The following is a 23,457-nucleotide window of genomic DNA, read 5'->3' as shown; positions in this document are numbered from 1 at the left end:
ATATATATATATATATATATATATATATATATATATATATATATATATATATATATATATATATATATATATATATGCTATATATATATATCAGCAACACATGCCGTCATGAAAGTAACATTATTGCACCAGTCACCTGCTCAGAAGTGACATATACAAGATATAGATAGATAGATAGATAGATATAGATAGATAGATAGATAGATAGATAGATAGACAGACAGATAGATAGATAGAGATCTTTTAAAACTTTCTGAAGATGAAGAATAATTGATAGAAAGACAACTCTATTTGATAATATTTTACAATTGGCTATAACATTTCGGCCTTCAGATTGCACGGATGAAATGAAGCTTACTGTAGCTGGGTAGATGGATGCTGTTCAGTGATTTGCAAGTGCTGTAACTTGGTACTGCCACAGAACAAGCCATGGAGAACACAATGACACAATAAAAAAAGATGACCACAGAGGGCACTGAAGCCCATATCACATAGTTAATTAATGACGAGTGTTGACATCACCAAGCAAATGAGCTGAAGCCTTCAAACACACAGCTTATGTAGGAGCACTACATAAGCAACGCTTGCTTTTGAATGACTATAATGGATAAAATCATCCCACATGGCTTCTGTAGTGAACCCAGGACTTCTAGCAGCAACCGATTCCACCATGGATTTTATTATCTCCATTGCATCAGTGTCTAAGGATTGTCCTCTGGGCTGCTGGAAATGAAGGTAAGATTTGTAATGCATCACCTGTATACAGCATAGGCACTGCAGCAGTAGATGACAGTACAGATATGACAGCTATAATCTGATGCACTTCATGGGCTTTCTTGAGGGCATAGACCCAGATGATGTCACAGAGATCAAAGGGCAGCCACATAATTAGCTGCTGCCTCAACAGGTGTCTATATTCCCCCAGAGCATGCATGTTTTGATATAGAACTCTTTACCCATCAATTAATTGTTCAATACAGAGACCAGCTGGATACTTTACAAGTAAGATTTGATTTTAATATATACAGATTGTCAACTTGTAATTCACTTTATTCACAATCCCATTTGATGATTGTGCATTGTTTAGGTATGAGATATATTGGAGCCTTAAGGAATCCAAACGCTCAACAGGCTAAGAGGAGGTTCATGATGGATCATTTCTTTGGGTGTCCAGAGTTTGCTTTTCCAGAAACAAGATGCATACATACAACCTACAGTATACGGTCAGTTCTATTGTTGAAGAAGACTGCATCAATACATTTGAGATTTTTCAGAATAGCAAAGATTAAGCTGTTATGAATAATTTATCATTTGATATGGAGGTGGGAGACAAACCTGCTGCCAGCAGTTAAAGCAATTTATTTACGCTGTAGATTGGATTTTCAATTCACTGAATATCTGTAGTAACCGAACTTTTAAAATTAGATTTGATTATATTAATGTATATCTATATTTCAGGGTCAACAGGTAGTTCAATTGTCTTTGACTATGCTTCTATTATTATATCTCATTTGTAAATATTTCCCTTCTGCAGATTGCATCCAAAACCACAGCTGCAATAATGCCTTCTCCCTAACAGTTGGCACAACCAAGGAGAAGTAATGAATCCTAGTAGTCTGTGAAAGAAAGAAGTCTTCTGCTTATAGATATCAATCTTGGCTTTGCCACTGGGGAGTCCAAGTGGTCAAAGTTGTCTTTGTTTAACCAAGTAGAAGATGTGAAGAGCTATTCTCTGTATTGCCACCCACTCTTCATCTGGCATGTATTGGTCCTCCTGCCTTCGTACAGATAAATATCAGTTTGTCTTCATTTCTTTTCCTTCCTCTAATTCTAGGGTTTTATCAGTCACTCAGTTGAGGAGTTTACAAACATGTACGGAGCAAAACAGCTGGAATAGAAAAAAAAAAGAAATGAAGAAAACAAAACCTCACAGGCATACAATCTGTTCTAAGATCTAAGCGACAATCTGATCTAAATGGTTCAATTTATGTTAGATCGGTGGTGTTTTCATGCTTTTAAGGTTTATTGCTTTTAAACTTCATATAAAGCTCCTTTCAATTCTTCAGGGCACTAAACAAGGCAGCCGAGGAAGTGCAATGTGGAATGTAAAGTTATTACGCAGTTCATTTGCCTTGGGGGGGTGTTGGGGGGTGGCGGGATTACAAGGCATATATGTATAAAATACTTTGGTAAGAGCATGCTTGATCTATAGGGATTAGGATTCTGTGTTTTTTTTCCCCCCTAAAGCATAAAAAAGCTTTGTGAAAAAAGCCATTTACAAGTTATTGAAAAACATAACACCCTACTCAGTTTAATGCTTTTGTATTATTATTTTCTTTTCATTTAAGCCTGCTTGCAGTCATGTGGGCCAAAGCATAATGTCATCCATTCTGTAATCGTATGTATCTCTCACTATACAAAAAGCCCAAACTGAGACCTTTGAAAACAATTACTCCATAATACAAAGCAATACCGGATATTAAAAGACATAATCTTATCCTACCCCCCCACCCCCCCCACATACATAATTTATTCTTATAAGTTTATATTAACTGCAGGGATAAAAATCAATAAAACTGCTTTTGCAAGTACGTGGAGTTTACTAATTCAAAACAATTCCTTTGATTTTGAGTAACCCTTTAGCATACTTTATATATAGGATAGTTATGTTCCTCTTATCAGAGTAATTAAGGGGCCAAGGTAAACATGCCCCACACCAGGGTGATGCCAAATACAGCTAGACAGGGCCTAATAAAGAGACTTGGCAGGAGTTACATGTACACACTCGACACTACTAGGATGTTAACATTTTAAACATGATATTCTTGCTTTGTGAACAAAAATAAATAAACAGTAGGCCTAAACATTTACAAGCCGCAGGGGAAACTAGTTCAGAGCAAAATACTTCAAGATAGTTTCTTTCCAAACTGACAAACACTCAAGGAAACCTCCAAGGCTCAGTCCTTACACTGCCCTCCTCTGTCTCTTCTCATCATCTCACTGACAGCTGGTGCCAGGCAATGCAAACCCCGATCAGCTGAAACTTCAATGCATTCAAATGTATGAGGGTTTCCGCTGCTCATGTGAGCCTTTCAGCTAGCTGGGGTGGACTCCAATGAATCCTAAACGTATGAAAGCCTTGAAACACGCTCATGTATCGTGGGAGGGATTTTCACTTAAAGGTTTTCCGAGAACATATCAGTCTAGGTGATCAATAGGAGCCTACACAAATTATCAGCACGGTGGCCCAGTACGCTGGAGTATTGCATCTTTTTCAGAAGGTGGAATCCTTGTTTAGTCTGCATTACTAGAATCTAAGTGAGAGATCTTGGTTTAGCACAGCAGGATGTGGGGAAAGGGACATCAGTAATGTAGAACGTAATGGATGTGCTTTACCACCCACTGTATGGGGGACAGCTAGCCATCTGCAGGAATGTGCAAGCTCTAGTCGCAGGGGACATTCTAAGCCACTGAAGCATGCTTTCACAGCTGGGGCAGCGGCTGATTTCAGAGAGGGGATGTTAGAGTTCATGTACAGTACATGCGCCACCAAAGTACAAACCCCAAAACACAAACAGAAATAAAAACCGCACATCCCTAGCGGTTGTTTTCTAAAATGTCCTCACTTAAATGCAGCTTTTTCAGAAATAAAAAAAAAAAAAAGGATATTGTAATTTACCAGCTGTCATTGCTCAATTGTTCAAAAACAAATTAGAAAAAACAAAATTGTGGTTCCTGAGCAGATATGCATTTCCTCATTTGATATACCCCCATACTGTACTTCTGTTGTATGAATGCTGAGTGTGTTTGTGTTTGGGACTTCATATACATCATAGTTTATTCACCAAGACCGGAGAGTAAATCACACACTCATTCCTGGTTCTTTGCACCTGCTCGCATGTGTGTTTTTGACTTACAAATAGATTTACTTAGCTGTCTTATTTGCAAAGGGTTCAGGGATGTTAATTCCAGCTGAACACACCAAATAGTGTAAGTTACAGTTGCATCATTTATTGAGTGCAAATACACCAGGTCACAAAAGCTGGATGAAAATCGGATGCATTTACATTTGCTAATAGGAAACACTGTTCATCACAGCAAATATCCATCACAACCTCCTTAACTCTAAACTGCTGTAATGCCTGTTAAGTTTAACTGCCTCAACACATGTTCATTCCAGAGAAACGTTTAGAATTGTTGCATAAAGCATTACATGTATTGAGAATTCGCTACTGTGACTGAAAAGTGCTTCCCTTTGCCCTGTCCGTGGTGCTGAAATCACTAGAGCTTACAATCTGTCAGCAGCTGCCTGATTGATTTAGTTCTTTGTTCACCTTTTTTTCTTGTGTTTTATCTTCAAGTTATTAAGAATAACCAGATGATTGCAAGCTCTCATGCAATTAAAACATGAATATCAATGTTTTAATCAATTCAAGCATGATAGAGCTAGAGTACGACTTGTCTCTGAACAGGAAACACATTGGGCTACAATTTCAGATGCTGACCCACCAGACCCACTGAAACTCTTAATTACCAGAGCCCCCTACAATTCCTCACTGTCTGCTTAAGACAGCAATCAGTGGGGAGCAAACATTTGCACTGGCTTGCCAACTTGTATTGATTGTTACCAAAATAGCTGGACCCCCAAATTCAGAGGTACAGAGGGATTTTTCGCAGTCTTTCGTACTGGATGCCGACATGCCTGACAGTGTTTCATTTTTGACTTTGCACAACCGTCTGCATTTCAATTTTAATTTCTAACAAAGTTAAACACCTACTCCAAAACACCTACAATATGTACTGTAAAAGACAGCAGCTCCAATGTCCAATGACACATTTAAATAAAATATTCAGACACCAAATCCAGTAAACCAGCTGTGTCAAAAGACATCTCAGGGGTCTATCTTTGATTCTGCTCTCAAATAAAACAAATTGAAATGGTGAGCTTGATTAGCAAAGCTTTGTTTAACCTCCAGGTAATGATAGTTGAATTGGAGCCAAACATATTTGTATTCCAACTCAGTTCAGAGGTTTCTGCAGGTTACACTGTCTGAATTAATTTGTTTCATAAACCATCCTCGGCATGGTTCCAAGGTTTAATCGTGGCGTGCTCTTGAAGTTCTCAAAAAAATAAGAACTCTTAAGCTGCATAAGATAATTGAGGCTAATTCTCCATTTAAAAAGGTAAACCAGTGATGAATGAATAGCTTTATAGTGATGAGTCTTATACCAACAGTATCGCTGGTAAATAACCACATTAGAACTGGCAGGCACTGGATTTGGATAGAGAGAACATATTACAAAGTGATAACTAAAGCATTAGTTAGTATTATATTTTTATTTAGTAATCATTTTATTGCTATTTTTCATTTATAAGGCAAATAGATATAGTGGGATTAAATAGTAGTGACCATGTACAGTATTTATTACATTTTACCAAGAAGTGTAGCTAAATACTATTTGTTTTACTTATACCTTATTTTAGAGCTCTGTCATGTAAATAAGTTCCTAAACTCCCTTTGGTCTTTGGCTCTGATATTTTACATAGCACTCTTTTGGCTCTACAGGGTCCACACAATACGTGTCAGATGGAGGCGATTGCTTGGCTGCCACCAGCTAAATTCATAAACAAATACATAAGGATGAGACCTATCTTAAAAATATTTACAAACTGCAATAGCATTCCATGAGCAGAACAGCCAAGTCACTCAGATGCTGTCAGAGTTTTATTCTAGTGCTAAACTCAAGTTTCCAATGCATTTAAGTTCCCCTTGTACCTGACCTTTCCTGAGCACCACATTAAAAAAGGTAGAAAGCTGCTAACATGAAAGACAAACAGATAATTGATTACTTGAAGGAGCACCGTATTGATCAAAAATGTTCATCCGTGTGTTGCAGTGAACTAAAACCAGTAAACTGAAGTTAGTCTGTAAACTGTCATTGTTTTAATTTCTTACAATTAATCAATTACACGGAAAATGAAGCACCTCGTAATTAATAATAATAATAATAAAAAAAATTGATGAATTGATTTCTGTTATCCTCAGACTAATATGAAGGTGAATCTATATCCACTGGTTAAAAGAGAGCACTAGATTGTAATGTGCAGGAGTATCTCAAAAGCACGCAGAATTGCACAGTCCCTGTAGATGAACGTTGCAGCGTCACCATCAAAAAAAAAAGGAATAGGTCTAATATTTAAGAAAAAAAACAAACAAAAAACCACATGCCTTTGTGATTCATCTTCTGAAACTGTCCACACAAGAGGGGGTCCTATTGCTGCATATATTAGACACCACGCTCTTCTCCTGAAGAGGTTTTCATTAATAGATGTTGAGTTATCATACTGTACCTTTTCATTCATTCTGCAAAAATACTAATTTTTCATGATACAGACAGTATAGTATTCTAATGGGAACAAACGATCATTTCAGTGATTGTGAAGTTCTTCACACCTAAGGCTACATCTCATATTCTTGAATCTGATCACAGCTGTTATTTTAAAACAGAGTAAGCTGTATGGATATTATCTTGAATCAGGCCAGTTGACTTGCGGTGATGTTCATAAACTGACTTTTTTTCTTTATCGTTTTTAAGAAATATAACATAACATAAATTAACATAAATTCTACCCTCAATCTGCACCAGGCATTCTGAAAGCAATATAACTGTGCATCCACTGCCCTAAAACAAAATGGAAAAGAAGTATGTATGAATTGTATTGGGGATGAAAGTAATTCAGATAAAATGCTGCAAGCTGCATTTCAAACTACAGTTAACAATATTAATGCTGTAACTATATACTGCACTGGCATTAAAGGGGGACTGTCAAGAGGTCAAGAGAGCACCAATGCCTTGTTTAACTGTTTATAGGACTGATGCTTTTTGTAACTTTTCAAACTACTAAAGTTCAGTCTTTCATTGCAAAATTAAATGAAACTTTCACAAAAAGCAGTGAGCTGTAGGGGGTGCAGAGGACCTATTTTTGGTACTTGTATTTAATTTATAATGAAACATTCGTGCTTTACTGCAGCTCTTCTTTGTCTGAGTCTCCCTTCCTGGTAAACAACAGCCTTACCAGTGACGCTGTCCTGTCACAGGCCCCTTCTCATGTGGACGGCTCTTTAAGCCTATGCGTGAGATTAACAGTCAGAACTTCCCAGTATGTGTTCTCTGAGTACTGGGAGCAGCCCTAATGAGCAGTACACAAACTGCATTTTAGGTCTTTCAGGGGAGAAAAAAAAAAAAAACATGTTCATCATTGATGCAAAATTATAAATAAGGGACTCTGAAAGATGGTATTTTGTTAGATAAAAGAAAAGCCTGTTTTTATATGCTGCTACTTGTTAACACTGAGCTTTCATCTCACAGTCTCTGTTCAAGAAGTTAAACCAAAGAGTCACAGACCTGAGACTCATGAATAAATAGCTTATAAGCAACAACATTTACAAACACAGCAACCTACAGACTATAACTGGCTGTTCTGTGATGAGAATATGAATTCAAGTGGGATTTGTGAGGATGGAAGGTGGTCTGTGGTGTGCAAGGAGAAAACTGGATAAGATTACAATCATTACAAAAACACAGAACTGGGTTGCTTAAATCCAGTTGCTAAAATGAAATTCCACTCTCTGACCCAAATCTCTGATGCTTCTTCTCTTGCAGCTCATGATTGACTGCCCCCGAGCCAACAAGGTATTTACAGGATCCCTTGCCTAATATTGATTTTAGCTCCCGAGTTCCTTGATTTACTAACAAATCAAACTTCAGCAGCTACAAAAGAAGGTACCTTGTGTGGGTTCACCGACTGCCTTCCTTTTCCTGCTGTGGCTGTTGTAATTCAGCCTCAGCTCCTTGCCGTAGTCAGGCAGAGTTTCTCTGGAGGTGTACGACTTCCTCATGTTTCGTCCATCTTCGCTCTCGTCCGAGGAACTTGTGTAGGCCAGCTCCATTTCGTGCCTGGCCTTTGACAGTGGCTGGTAGGGCTTACAGTCCATCTGCTCCATCTCTGGTGAAGCACACCCACAGACATTAAATCATGAAAGCCAGATAATGTAGTAGAGAGTGGCCTACAAAAACACACAAAACAATCCAATGTATTTCATTATGCATGTGAAGTTAAACAAGCAGAGGTAGAATGCTGTAGCAGTGCTGAGGCGGGGGAAATAATACAACACCTTTTAAAACTGAGGGCTTACAAGTGACATGCAAATGCAGGGACTATAAAAACCATCCTGGATTATGTAATGATGCATAATTACGTGAATGCCTTACTTCCAAAGAATGCAACCTACAACATTTCTTAGCAAAGAAAAGCATGAAAATCCCCACAAACTGTCATCTCACATTAAAAAAAAAAAAATATATATATATATATATATATATTCCTCTTGTATTTAAAACCTTTGGAGTGACCAGGGATCCAGCAAAATGACTAAGATGCAAGTTCTACAAATTACACATAAAGGAGCTTTTTTAAGGATGTATACATATATTTTAATAAGCACTGTATAACAGGTTGAATGTCTCTCATTGCAAAAACACGACACAGAACTGTTCGGATAAACCCCACTAATGGACAGCATAGCGACAACAAAGCGACAGCAGGCTCAGCAAAGTCCGACAGACAGAACCAGAACGTAACTGACTTTCTTTTATTAATAAAAAAAAAAAAGCATGGGAAGACCAGGGCACTTGCTATATGACAGCAACCACTACAGAATGTATCTAGTGTGCTTAGAAACAACTGGTTCTCGTTATTATAAGATCCTCTACTTTTATCCACTTTGAAGATGACTATGCACCTTGTAGTTACTGCTTAAAAGAACCAAATAAGATACAGTATTTTTTTTTTTAAATTATATATATATATATATATATATATATATATATATATATATATATATATATATATATATATATATATATTTATATATATTTATATATTTATTTATTTAAATATTAGACATTGCTTTCGCAGCCTATTTCACACATATCACACCGGGCCAAGCTTCGGGAAGTTGTGAAGAATCTTTACTGTGTATTACCGGGGATAAGTCTGAGCAATCTCCAGAGCCTTCCATCACATGCTTCACAGCAGTGCGGCTCCCATGAAGACTGAAGTCCATTGTTATTATTCATGGTAATGACTTCATGGCTGTTACCAGATGCATACTTAACAGTCTGCTATCTGCAGTGTCTATTGTGGCAATTAACCAAGACGTTTCCCGTTTACTCGGCACACTCTTTATTTGGTTAAACAATGCTTACTCACAAAAGGCTACCTTTTTGCTGACCCATTTATTAAAGTTCAAAAAGGTATGATGCAGCTGGAACATTCCCAGCCAGTTATTGCAGACTTCTATAGACATCCAGTCTTCCTTCCTTGCCACTGTGAAGTCAGCCTCCCTGATCGATATCGGGTTACTCTGACAGACTTATAGATGCTCTAGCAGATAAAGGCAACTGACCTTTGAATGAGTGACTTAATGCATTTGTTTCCATCTTATGACCTTTCTGTCAACCTGCTGACAACAACAATACCTGCTATTAGTCACACAGTTGACCGAAAAAAACACAGCAACCGGCAAGTGGTTACTGCAGAAACGTCGCTGCCAGCCCTTGTTATTTATTCTTTCTCTGCCGTCTAATTAAATCCTTCAGAAGAAGGAATGAAAAAAAAACGCACTAACTCTGTGACACCTGTGATATTTAATAATATTTAAGACAAATATGACAACCAAATTCTCATTAGAAGGACATCTTTGCTGTGGTATTAGAGTATTAATTGTCGGTTTAAATAGGTCTTGCTTGAATAACTGGCAGTTTAAATCCCTTTTTTAAATTTTTTTTTAACAACTGCGGATAATGACAGTGGAGATTGCTGGGCAGGTACGCCTCAAGTCTCTGGTGTCTAAAGGTGTTTATTGTGGTGCAGAGGTGAGGCATCTCCGACTGTGCATAAACATGAGGGCTTTATTACTATAGGGGATCTGCATATCAAAAGCACAGGAGCTGACAGATGTGTGTGGCTCTGTAGTTATGTACAAAAGGCCTGGCATGTCAGATAGCCATGGTTTAGCCAGCCTGCGACAAGCTGGGATCTCTTCGGATTGTTAGCAAGCCTGGCATCAAAGTGGAGTTTGAAGTTCTATATTTTTTTATTTATTTTTTTTACCAGTGAATCATCATCAGTAGACCATAAAAAATAATTCAGCCACCCACATATACAGGCGATAAAGCACCTGTAACTCATTGGAAGCATGTCGAGCTGTGCACTGTAATTATTTGGTGCTTTGTATGCCTGCATGTTAGTTAGCCAGATGGGGGGTGTTTTTTAGGCTTTATATAAACATAATTTAGATATTTTATTTAACATCATGTAATCAAAGAAACTACAAAAATGATAATAGCAAAAGTATATTGGAAGCCATAACAGTAGTACAGTACTTCAAGTTTGATTTTGAAATGGCACATTTTTCAATTTGTCAGTTTTTTGTTAAATATATGGAAAACTGCAAAGCTGTATGTAATTCAATATGTTAAGGTAACATTATTCAGCAGGTTTCATTTGATTTTATGAAGCAAAATTAGTTTATTCTACAGGGTGATGCAAAACTTTTGGCCAAAGCTGTAAGTGCGTGGTCTGACTACAATATCAATTGTTTAGGGTTATTTTATATGGACTAAATGCAACGAAATAAGCACCAATGACCTAAATGACTTTCCAGTTCACACTGAATTCATTACTCAGACAGAGAGCGTGTAAGAGAGAGCGTGTTTCCTTAATCCCTACATCGCACTGCTCTTCAGACTCTGCAGGGTTTACATCATCTGGCCTCTTGCTTTTGAGAAACAGAAAAAGAAAAAAAAAAAAAAACACAGAGTCCTCATTAGAGCTCAAAAAAGACATGATTCCTCTAGACGAAGATCACAGCTGGCACGTCAGGGTACTGTCACACTAAGCACACGTCATTATTATTTAAAGCAGGGACTCACAAGATACCATGGACAACTCACGAACAATTGCCCCCGGGGGGGGGGGGTACCTCTCTCCACTTTCGCGCAGCGTCGATATTATAATATATATATAATATATATATAATATATATATATATATATATATATATATATATATATAGATATATATATATTAAACTGAATTTGCATGCGATTGTCTTGAACTGTCCTTTGGGTGGAATGTTAAAACAAGGTTGTGCCTCAAGGCTTTATGTCTGGCTTGGCTAAATTTATTTTGCCTAAATACAATTCCTCTAGAAGGGGCAATCCTGAAAAGCATCCATTTCAAAAGTTAGACTTTAAGTTAGACACCAATCAATCTGTGGTTCGTATTCACACCAACGCATTTAATCTGAATTACCTATTGGGATAACCATTAAGGACTGCAAAAATTAAGGGGACGAAACAATTCCTAGCCCAAAAAAAATTCTGAAGAGTTACTCAATGAATTATTAATACTTTTTTGATCTGTCCTAGACAGGATTTTCAAAGCTCTGTTGTTTAATCAAAGATTTTATATATATATATATATATATATATATATATATATATATATATATATATATATATATATATATATATATATAAAAATGTGATTCTTTCCTGCAGCAAAATCACAGAAAGGAAGAAGATGGCATCACCCTTTTTTAAAATTCGGATCCACAAGTATATTAATTAAAACAAGGTTTATTCTTACATTATCATGTTAAAAACAACCTCAATCTTTATCAGAGCACATATCAATGTCAATAGTTCATAACTGCTTTTGAAGACCATTGCTGCAGGACATTCCTTCCCAATGTCTCATTGTGACCTCTCCAATGCACTGTTTATTTCTACGTTCCTGTTTCCTCTGTTACACTAAGGCTTTTCACAAGCCACCAGCACCTAGTCTAATTATGAGTGCCTCAGGTTTTGTAAAGCTTGCCGCTCAGTGGTAATTTGGGAAATTAAATATTCATTCCAAACATCCCTTCATGCAGGGGCTGTCCTGTATTCCATTCTGCTGACCCATCGTAGGTACTAAGAGAGCCCACTTCATCAACGGACTGTAGGCATGCTTTTGTCACTAGATGCTCAATCCTCACACGAGTGAATCTCAGCTCCCTTTCGTGTCTTTTCAGCTTTTCTTTTACCTCTTCTATAGTGTTTACCTGGAACCGTTTTGCAGTTTACTACAGCCTGCACTTTACTCATTTGATTGTTTTGTTCCCTCTGCTTTGCTTTTGTAACATCTTTGTTGTTACAAGCGTTCAGTTGGGGTTATTGTAAACCACAGGGTGTATGCTTCTAATTGCATCCTTTACATCAGACTTTTTGTTTATTTAAATGTGGCTACAAATATGCAATAAAAAAGGGCATAGTGGGTCACTGATTCAGTCAGGTGTGTGATCTTGTTTAGGTTTGTGTCTTGTTTGGACAGCTATTGTATTATTAATTATAAACCAGGAGAGTTGGAAAATGATGTCAGCCGCTGGGTTCCGCACAATTTCAGACTGTCTCCAGGGTTTAATAACATCATGTGTGAACCCCAATCTTGCTCTGCACTGGACACTTCCCAATGATAAATAATGGATACTCAAATACCTGCAAATGATGCAGCAAAGACAGGTATGAATAATGAATCTTCAAATTATTGGAAACTTCTTTGTAAATGACATAAATAAGAGATCCTCAAGACCAAATTACCAAAGTAAACATAATTTTATCTCAGAGTTAAAGCCTCTAGAGGACACTGTATTGAATGCTTGCTATAAGATGTGTGCATCTAGTTAAGCTCTTAAAAGATCATTACCAACTGCAGACAGCAAGGCTACAGCAAGGCTGGCTCTAAAGCAAGCAAAGTGGGGTTAGGCTACTATACTTTATTAATGTATGGAAATACATCCTTGTTTCCAACTTAAATTCAAGACTGAAACGAGACATATTAAAATATGTATATAGCACATGGGAGACTGAAACAACATGCATCTTATTATTAAAGCACCCGTAGGCATTTCTGAAGGTACTGTGTCTGGGAGTGTAGGTTAGAACTGCAGTGTTGGCGTTTAAGGATTACCTCCTAGTCTCCCCCCCCCCCACTAGACTAGATATTTGAAGAATTATAGAAGTGAGCTTTTTTTAATTTAATACTCAATACACATTGATAAAACAAGCCCTGAATGATCACAGTAGACGGCGACTCTTCTGTGTTCACTTGCCCCTGTGCATGGTGCAGTTTAATGTGCTTTGTTGCAATAGATGTGTAGTATATAATGCGATTCACATTTGGACTGTTCTTTGATTTGAGTAGTTGTCAGGATGCCTTGACGTATCAAAACGCTAAAAGAGTTACTTTGGGACAATACCAGAAAGAACTGGTCAAGTCATTTTTCAGTATGGTAAGAAAAACAAACCCCAAATGTCTGGCTATCTAAAAACATCAGCACAGAAAAAGCGAATACAAAAAAACCCAAAAACAACAAAAAAATTATATTTCTAGATACAACATTGGATTTACTCACAGAGCTCAGATTAGGAGCCTCTGTACTTGAAGACTAAAATGCTTTTGTTTCTGTGCCAGTGTCCGTGGGGGAATCCCTAAACACTGACATATTTTGTACCTCTCTAACTTTGTCATAATGGTGGAGGTGGATTGAGATTGAGACTTGTGCTTGCTGTTCAGCACCTACAAATAAAAAGGGACTTTTATTGTAATTGTAAGAGTCTCATAGACTTACTGTTTTCCACACAGACTGCACCTGAATACAGTTCTTCACACATTTTATAGCTCTCTATTATTATTATTATTATTATTATTATTATTATTATTATTATTACTACTTTATTACAGCTATTACTATGTGATTATAAGATGAAATGACAGTGATATTACTGTATGGCTTTCCTCCAGCAGTTTTCTCCAGCATTTCCCTGTAGTTTTTTAGATTTTGTGTATTTTTAGCACCTAATATTGAACAGGCAAGTCAATCAACAAACCCATTTCTGATACCTTTCTATATAAACTACCAGCTGAGCAGGAAGACAAGGGCTAACTCAAAGCACTTTGATTGTCAAGCAAGTGGAACAGAGAACACTATATCATCTGACACAAGTCTCCTTCTGGATTAAAGGTATGAATACTAGACTTATATACACAATATTATCTCAGTTTATATGGCACTCCACTCAACGCTACACTAATACATGATTCACATATAGATTTGAATTTCAATTGCAGATGTTCCTAATTAAAACTCACTAAGGCACTGCATTATTATGTACTGCATTATTATGTATTATTAGTACATAATTACAGATGGATTTTTAGAAGCATTTAACTTTTTTTTTCTTATATATATATATAATTGGAAGGCAAAAGGAAGGCAAAGAGTTTACTTTGGTATAAATATAGGCTATCAATCAAAAGCAACACAACTGAATGTAACGCATACTTAAACTGTCAGTTAAAAAGTTAATTTAAAACCAGGCACATTGCAGGCAAGACATACCAAGGACTTCACTACAAAGGAAGAAAAGGCACAATTTGAAACAAGCAGACTTTCAGACCTAATCATATTATTAAGGTCAAACCAGTGGCGTTACCGACCTAGCAAAAAAAAAAAGTCATAATTTTAATTTAATGAGTTGAAAGTTGTTTTGCTACTGGTGTTGTAATTATTTCTACAAAACTGGTGCAAACACAAAAGAATTTCAGTTAAGCCGGATTCTGCATCTCTGGCTGCCACAAGGGAGAGTCCACTAGCTTGTCTCCACCTACTGTTGCCTTTGGCTGTGGTTGATCCTTATTAATGCCAGCTGTGAATTGAACTGTGTGCTTACCATGTGGAGAAGGGGACAACTAATGTAGCCCCTCACCATGGAAACCACAACAGCTTTCTGGAACATGAAGTCTATTGTGGCTTTATAGAAAAGATTGTATGCTTTCATTACAATGATTTCATTTCAGACCTGCGCCACAGAGGAATTAGAATATTCAACACTGTGTGCAGTGATACAGATTTGAAATCTTGTAACTGATGCACACATTTACCAAATGTGTGATTGTATGAAAACACACTCCCATGTGACACAACATTCCAAGAACAATGCGATGTATGGGCATCTGGCTATTTACTCAAAATATTCAGAAAGCAATAGGGTTAAAATGAGCAGCAAACAGACTTAAGTAGTTTCGTTTTGTGTGTGTGTGTTTCAGAATTGGACATTTTTTTTTTTTTTTTTTACATTTCAGAAACAAACGCGCTTGATTTGGAGTACACAGCTTTGAGAGTCTAGCCCATTGGCTCGATGCAATGATTGGCGAGTTATGAACACCAGTGTGTGAGGCACAATAACGGTTGCTTTGTAGTGACAGTTTAATGTAATTATGCATTCATGGAGGGATCCCTCCCAACCGATAAACCTTATTAATCAAGTAAACATGCGTATCTCTCTAAGGGATATGAAAGTTTCCATCCCCGATATATATATATATATATATATATATAATATATATACTAGGGTAGTTATATTATATATACTATATATATTATATATATATCTATATATTCCAGGTCAGTAGGCGCAATATACATGCAGTCTGTATATTCAACGTACGATGGGCCTTATTGCACAGTTCATTTGTTTCATTCTTCCAGTTCATTTAATTGTTCTTCATCTACTTACTACTTTGTGATTTTTTGCAGTTAATTGGTCACTCAGTTTTATAATTAAAGTTGTACATCAGTAATTGTAAAAGCAAGACGGCTACTGTGCTTTTACATTCTTTGAGGCAGCGCAGTGATTTTGAATATGTGACAAGGCTCCATTCAATATACAGACAGCTGGAACCTCCATTCAATATATTTGCTCGAACCATCCAATATTGCTTGTTCCGCTGGTTCCCTGCCAGCCTTGATGGATATATATATATATATATATATATATATATATATATATATATATATATATATATATATATATTTCTAGCAGATTGCCACTGATTGAAGTGTTTGGCTTAACACTCTGGGAAAAGGGATGCTGCTGGTGAGCCTGGGGCGTATTCAGACATCTATCATTGCTTTCAAAATAATTCTGAAAGGTGTGCTGACCGGCAGACTAGCTTCTTAAATCTCAAATACATACATTTAAGGCATTTGTCTCTGTTTTGCACTGCATCGGACAATGAATACAGAAGCCTCAGTCTTAATCTCCTTTAATAGATGAATTTCACGGTAGAGTGTTATGAAGGACACTGCAAATGGAGGTCCCAGGAAAGTGTTTTTATTTTTTTCTAAAAGTGTTTCAAGGATGCAAAGCATGACACTCATTATGCATTCGGGTCAGACCTGCATAGTGAATGGAAATTCAGGCAGTTAGGATTTATAACATTATTTTATGATCTATCACGAAGGCCTTTCCAAGAAAAGTTTCCATGGAAAAAGCAAGCCAGCATATCTTGTGCCCCAGCTGCACCTTTCCTTTTAATGCTCTCATACCTACCAAATGAATTCTAACAAACTGAGCCACACTGCCGGCTCCCTGGCTAGCCACACTTTTGGGTAATACCCCTTCATTTACTAAATTCCTACAAGCTCTCACATGGAGGTTTTTTGCAATGGTGTTTGTGAAGGTCCGCCAATTTGGTGGCTTGATTTTCCGTTTGATATACAAACCCGAAAGCACGCTCTTCAAAAGAAACAGGGTTCTTTTAACATCTGAGCAGTCTGTGTATTGCCTCAGGCGTGTTTTTGGACTTCTAAAATATCAGACACTGAAGAACGATGACTTGCACTGCTGCATGTTCGGTTTCTTGTCCGGTGTGGCTGCTGTGACACAAACAGTGGGATTGATCTTTTATTTTTTTCAAATTTAAACAATTGCTACCACCAAGTTTGCAAGATCAAAATTGATCAGATCTGATCAGATCTTTTCTGAAGTGTCTCACAGACGCTCTCCATGAATCAAACAGACAGCAGCAAAACCGTGAAAACTTCGACAGCTGGGAGATCATTTCTATCATTTTGAACTCCTGACAACCTCATTGTACTACTTGTAGATTCTACCGTTCACAAAAATAATGGCATGCCGTGTAATAAAACCATGGTGCTTCTTTTTTTTTTACTTTAACTAATAAAATAAAAGCATCTATGAAATGATGGTGGATGAGTTTCACATTGTGTTGTAAGTTACTGCTTTTCAGTAAAATGTTCTCTACCGCACTACAGTTAAAATACTACTCTAGTCATTTTTTCACACTAGAGCCAAAGTGAAAAAAAAAAAGTTTGGAAAACAAAAAGATCTACAGCAAAAATGCAGACTTGTGAGGATGTTTCCAATATATTTTATAAATACATTTATATGTACATTTATTGTATTAAACTAGAAAATTAAAAAACACACTTGCCACAAAGTCACACTGCCTCTCACAGGCCACTTTGATTATAGAAACATAGAGACACACATTACCGATAACAGTATGTATCTTGTCTATCATTTTCCATTAGCCCTAAAGCTCATCCATTAACGGGAAAGCAACTGACTATAAGCAGTTTGTTTCTCCCTACAGAAGGCTCTTTGAAAATTATCAAAAAAACTAACTCTTGTGATATTCCCTAGCTTTGAAGTGGCAGAGCAGAAAGATTGCCCTAAGCACATATTTTCTCTTTGAATACCATGAACCATTTCTAAAAATGAGAAACTATTTCAAAGGGTAGCTAGGACTTCTGGTTTAGTATCGTGAAGCTGTGAAGAGTAACTCGTAGCGACAAAAACACACATGTGCAATTACCTTAATGCTGTCATTACACAAGGAGCTACTTAATATTAACAATGTAATGCAATGGAATTATTTGATCAATCGTGGCCTGAGAGTTCAAATTAAAATATGCACATTTTCCAAGCTATACAAGAAATATAAAATGGGGTCTATTCAATTCATCTAAAGAATGCCACTTTTCAAATATTAAGCTACTAAGGATGCATTCTATTATTGTTTAATGATTGAAACGGCTGTGGTACTTAGCTCTGTCACTGAAGTCAATTTAATAGACCATCCTGCCTCATTTCTAACGAGCACGGGAACTCTGATGGGATAACGCCTACTTAAAAAAAAAGCCATCCCACAGATACAATTTAAATAAAATTCATTGTGCTAATCTCATTATTTTCTTCTGAGAGATATGCGTTACCGATGATGTACTGTGCCAATGAATATTTCAAAACAAGAATGAAGATTTATACCAGCAAACGTATAACACTATTTAGTCAGCATTGCAGATAACGCAAAAGTAAATCACTGAAGCAGAAACTTTTCAAATTACAACTAGGAAAAGATTTTAAAAAGCTAGCTATAATCCACCAGTGTGTGGCTGAAAGCAGCAGAGTGCACAGTGAAAAATAATTGAATCACGATATTTAAAATACAAAGAAGGTACGATCAGATGACCCTTAGCTGGTGTGTCCGATGCATTACATTAATGGGTCTTTCCTTCTGACTTGCAAGCTCATGCTTTTATTAATGGTGCCATAACACATCAGGGGCTTGCCAAGGCTATTATTAGTCTAACTTTCATCATCTCCTGAGGTCTCAGCTTTAAAAAGCAATTCTATTACACCGACAAAGAACTGCAAGATAAATCTTTACCCCTGCTACAGTAGTCAAGAAGATCAAAACTATTTCAGACACACACAAGTAAAAGCACCTACTGGCCATCACATCATTACCATAATTCAGTGTCTTATCTTTCTTATGCAATGCTCATCACAGTCAAGCAGTCTTGTCTTCAGTACGGAAACAAATGGCTGGAAGCAAAACAGTTTGTTTCAGTAAATGATAATAAAGATATGGCCATTAGATACACGAATTCAAGCCTAGACGATTGTCAGCATGGCAGAATAATTGTGCTGATACACATGGCAGTAAAACCAGTTAGGGAAGTATTCCTGTGCCATGCAATTAGTAAATGACAACAACTAAAAAAAATTAAAAACACACATAACTCAGGCACGACCATTAGGATTCTATATTTTATTTTTGATACTTTGTAAGAAAAGCTGCTTTGTATAAAAAGCTGCTTTGATTTTAGTATCTCTGCAGAGAAAACATGACAGTTAATAAGCATAATCTCTGCAGACTCAAGCTGAAGCAATCAACAGATTCACAGCATTGACCATTTGTGTCTGTTTTGGCAACACTTGCAATACTGCTGCCAGATTCAAGCAAACATCTTGAGAGTGCAAAAAAAATAAATTGCAGATTTACTTATTGAAGATTTAAAAAAAAAAAAAAAAAACATCTGCCCCCAGAAACATGTGTAGCTCAGCAGAAGCCCAGTATTGTAAAACACAATGTAAATGTCTAGAGAACAAATCACTTCTGTTCCTTTCTTTTTTTACTTTTAAGTTTTTAATGGTCAGGAAAAACATGGTTTTCAAAAGGAACCTTGAGACTTATTGGGTTATGTTCTGTGTGGTGCAAAAGTTTCATAACATAACCCAATAGCCATGACTACTACCTTTCATTATTACAGTGATCGAATTTGAATACAGCTGTTATTAGCATACCAAAAGACCTGTCTAAAAGGTATTGACAGTGTCGACCCAAGGGACTTTTTCAGCCTGAAAAAAGAAACAAGGACCATGGGTCACAAATGGAGATTAGACAAAGGGGAATTCAGAACAGAAAATAGGAGGCACTTTTTTACACAGAGAATTGTGAGGGTCTGGAATCAACTCCCCAGTAATGTTGTTGAAGCTGATACCCTGGGATCCTTCAAGAAGCTGCTTGATGAGATTCTGGGATCAATAAGCTACTAACAACCAAACGAGCAAGATGGGACGAATGGCCTCCTCTCGTTTGTAAACTTTCTTATGTTCTTATGTTCTTAAAAGTGACATTCCCTGCAGTATACCATGGTAAAAGCATATCACCATGTAGCAAAGCACATCAGATTGCAGTAAATTAATAACATAAGCATGGTGCATACATTGCAACTGCACACTATATTTAATGATATCAATATTGAAAAAATAATTGCCAGGATCTTCCAGAAACTGCGTTGGAATTAGAAAAAAAACCCCCAAAAAACCCATAATAATATTTATTTTTATATAGCCCCTTTCATAGTGGAGCACCATCACAAAGCGCTTTACAAGATACGAGACTAGGGTGTGTGAACTATGCATCAGCTGCAGAGTCACTTACAACAACGTCTCACCCGAAAGATGCAGCACAAGGAGGTTAAGTGACTTGCTCAGGGTCACACAGTGAGTCAGTGGCTGAGCTGGGATTTGAACCAGAAACCTCCTGGTTACAAGCCTGTTGTTTTAACCACTGGACCACACTGCCTCCTATAAAAATCAACAAAATGTGAGGTCAGCAGCTGGTAGCCCTGATGATAGCTCCTGTTGCCTCTGCTGAGAAGGATCAATCGTTCACACTTCTCATCAAGGTCTCTGGCTCCTGAGTCTACCCTCATCTAATTAGAAATGTTCTTTCCCTTGAAAACATACATCAACTCACTGGAGAATCATCTCCGCTTAACGATTTCTTCTAACAACCAATCAAGTAGTGCAAGTGAAAACATGCTCTTACTGCTGCAGTGGATAATAGCGATATCTCCAGACTTATCCGTCTGCTTAATAAACTACAATTATAACTCAAATTTGCTATGAACCGACTTTCCAAGAAATAGGCTGGTGGATAAAGATTTCATCACGGTCAAACCACATGCGCCACATCAGATAAAGATTTACTTTATTTTATTGTATGCTTTATTTATTTTTTTATCAGAAACAAATGATTCAGAGATCACATAACTTTTTTTTTTTTTTTTTTTGTAGCCCACATTCTTATCTATTGAATTGTTTCAAAAACTGCTCCCCATACAATGCCTTCAGATTAGAGCCCTATTGTAATGCCTACTGCCAGTGGTATTATTTGCTGAGAATTTAGTGGAATTTAGTGGAATGTTAGTGGAATTAGCACATATTTAACATGTTGACAGCAGCCAACTTTCATCTATTTTAATGTTACACGCACATTCAGGAAACGTTAATAAGGAAAAGAGGAAAACACTTACTCTAACGGATGCCTTTGTTAGTGAGTGACAGGAGATTAAGGATCGACCTAAAATAATAGGTCTGCCTATATAACATGTGATTTAAAAAAAAAAAAAACTGTTCTTCTCTGGAGCGTCTGAAACTTCATCTCCATCTCCATCTGGAAGTAACTGTGACAATGACAAGCGCTGTAAACGTGTTAGCCATAATCCTATAGCCATGCCCTTGTCTCGCTAAAAACATGCCTTATTAAAACAGACTGCGCTAAAACTGACACTACAAAGTTACCAGAAAGACACACATTCTGACAGCAGTTGCAGTTTCCCCAAAGGAGATTAAAATGCAGACCAGCTCAGCACGCATCGGTGTCTCTCCTTCACAGACCTAATTATTTAGACACACTACCACTGTTTAAGGGACCACGTCATGCTTTTTTCTCCCCATTGATTTCCCTAACGTAAAATGAAGATTGATGCTAAATCGTGGCTTGAAAGACACAGAAGGTTTGACTGGTATGGACAAACCAGCAGAGAAACCGACTATCAGAAAATTGTAAAAGGCATGGTTATTAGAACTTGTGTATAACTGGTAACACTAACTCAAGTGGGCTTCTAATATAAACACAGTTCAAGTTATGGATAATGGCATTGAGGACTGTCTGACCCAGCACTATAATTGAGTGATAATGTCAGTTGGCTGCTTTTCAGATCCATAGGACTCTCGAGTCGGTGCGGTCTTGCCAAAGAATTTCACTTGGAAATAGATCAGTCCTTAGCAAACTAAAATGATGAATGGGCTTACATCCAACATCAGTTTCAAAATGGATGGACGTCGTCATGCAATCACTTCAAAATTAAAAAAATGGAGTATTCGACCACAGATCGGTTGCAAAAACAGGGAGGTGCCTGTGTATTTATTTATTTATTTACACAAAATAAATCAAACAAAAATAAAAATCTAAGTCCTTCCAGGAGTTCTAACTAAACTTTGCAAGTTTTTAACTATCACCAGACTGCTAAGCTGTTTACCGGTCACAGACAGACATACTTCTACAGGTACATAAAAACCAGACCTTTTCTTAATGTTGAAGACAGGTCTCTCCCCAGGCCTTAGCCTTAACACAGGCACAGACCACACCTTACAGACCTGGTTAAATACCTGACTGCTAATTACAGGCAGGTGTACTTAATTACATCAGTGCCAGGTGATCTGTCTCAATGAAACAATAAAACAATTTACCTTGTGGCTGTGTAAAGCAGCCACAAAAACACACATTACCCAGTGTGCAGGGCCTCTGCCCTGTCACAATATATAGCTATACGTGAAAAATACACAACACGGAGCATCTTCTGTAATCATAACATGCTCTTTTCAGAAAGAGGCATTGGAACCCAGAATTTCTGATGTACGCTCCAAGCAGCTTTCTGGTTGGCCAGCTGCTGTACAGCCTGATTAGCATAACTGCTAACAACATTGACGGCACACGAAATTGAGACATAGCCGCAGACTCGATAGGTCCTAGACTCATTGAACATAATGACGTTCCTCTGAACGCCTGTGGTTCTGTCCATAGCTTCAAACCGTCAATCATTATATCAGAGAAAAGACTTAAACTGCGATGTATCCAAAACCAAGCAGCTTCTTTAGTTTAATTTAAAAGAAACTGAATTTTGGTTAATGGCAGGTCGAAGTATATATGCATTGCAACAAAAAAGATGCTGACAAAGACACCTGACATTGTTAAGTTTTGTAATTTATTTTTCATCAGCCGAGTATTACTAACTAATGGAGATATTTAGCAATAGTAGCAATGCAGATTACCTTGAATATAATAATAAAACATAAAAGAGGAAAGTAGAGAACGAAAGATTGGTTAATGAAAAACTACGTCAGCGCACAGTAATAATAAAACACTTGGGTTTGCTTGACGTACCTACATACAGAACAGCCTGCAGGAGAAAACAAATTGAGTCCATTTACCAGAAATAATGGTACCTGTCAGATCTCAGGTTAAAGATACAGTCTATACTTTCATGGGCAGAGAGTACTGAGCTCTACGTCATCTATTTGACTCCATAAAGAGGGCTTTCATTGTTCTCATGCAGATAGCAAACACGTGCATTGGCAGGGCACCTGCCACTGTATTTCTGGCTGCTAATTGACCAGTCAGCAGCCTCCATCTCCAGCCAGTCAATGAAAGCTGTTGAATACTCAATGACTGGCAATGCTAAAGACAAGATGAATCTCCTTTCATAGTACCTGCCAAAAAACACAGGCAACAGAAGAATAGTTCAACTGCTTGTAAAATAAACAAGTTAACTACGGATCATATCTGCAGATCGAGAAACCGGTCTATTACATTTGCTCACGTATTTATGTTCACCCACTCACGAT

At 37.2% G+C, this 23,457-nt stretch overlaps 1 protein-coding gene across 1 annotated transcript in view; it reads right to left on the bottom strand.

Annotated features, from left to right (window-relative positions):
• The window catches only part of LOC121295790 (teneurin-1-like), a 162,838-nt gene that overhangs the window by 116,008 nt on the left and 23,373 nt on the right, over nucleotides 1-23,457 (bottom strand). The window contains exon 2 of the mRNA XM_041220838.1: nucleotides 7,790-8,069. Coding sequence (XP_041076772.1) covers nucleotides 7,790-8,006 — 217 coding nt within the window. The 5' untranslated portion in view covers nucleotides 8,007-8,069. The remainder of the gene's footprint in view (nucleotides 1-7,789; nucleotides 8,070-23,457) is intronic.

The sequence above is a fragment of the Polyodon spathula genome, chromosome 20 (genome assembly GCF_017654505.1).
Source record: "Polyodon spathula isolate WHYD16114869_AA chromosome 20, ASM1765450v1, whole genome shotgun sequence".
NCBI classification, from domain to species: Eukaryota; Metazoa; Chordata; class Actinopteri; order Acipenseriformes; family Polyodontidae; genus Polyodon; species Polyodon spathula.
The sequence above is the reverse complement of the archived record's forward strand: the minus strand, read 5'-3'. Positions and strand labels throughout refer to the sequence as shown.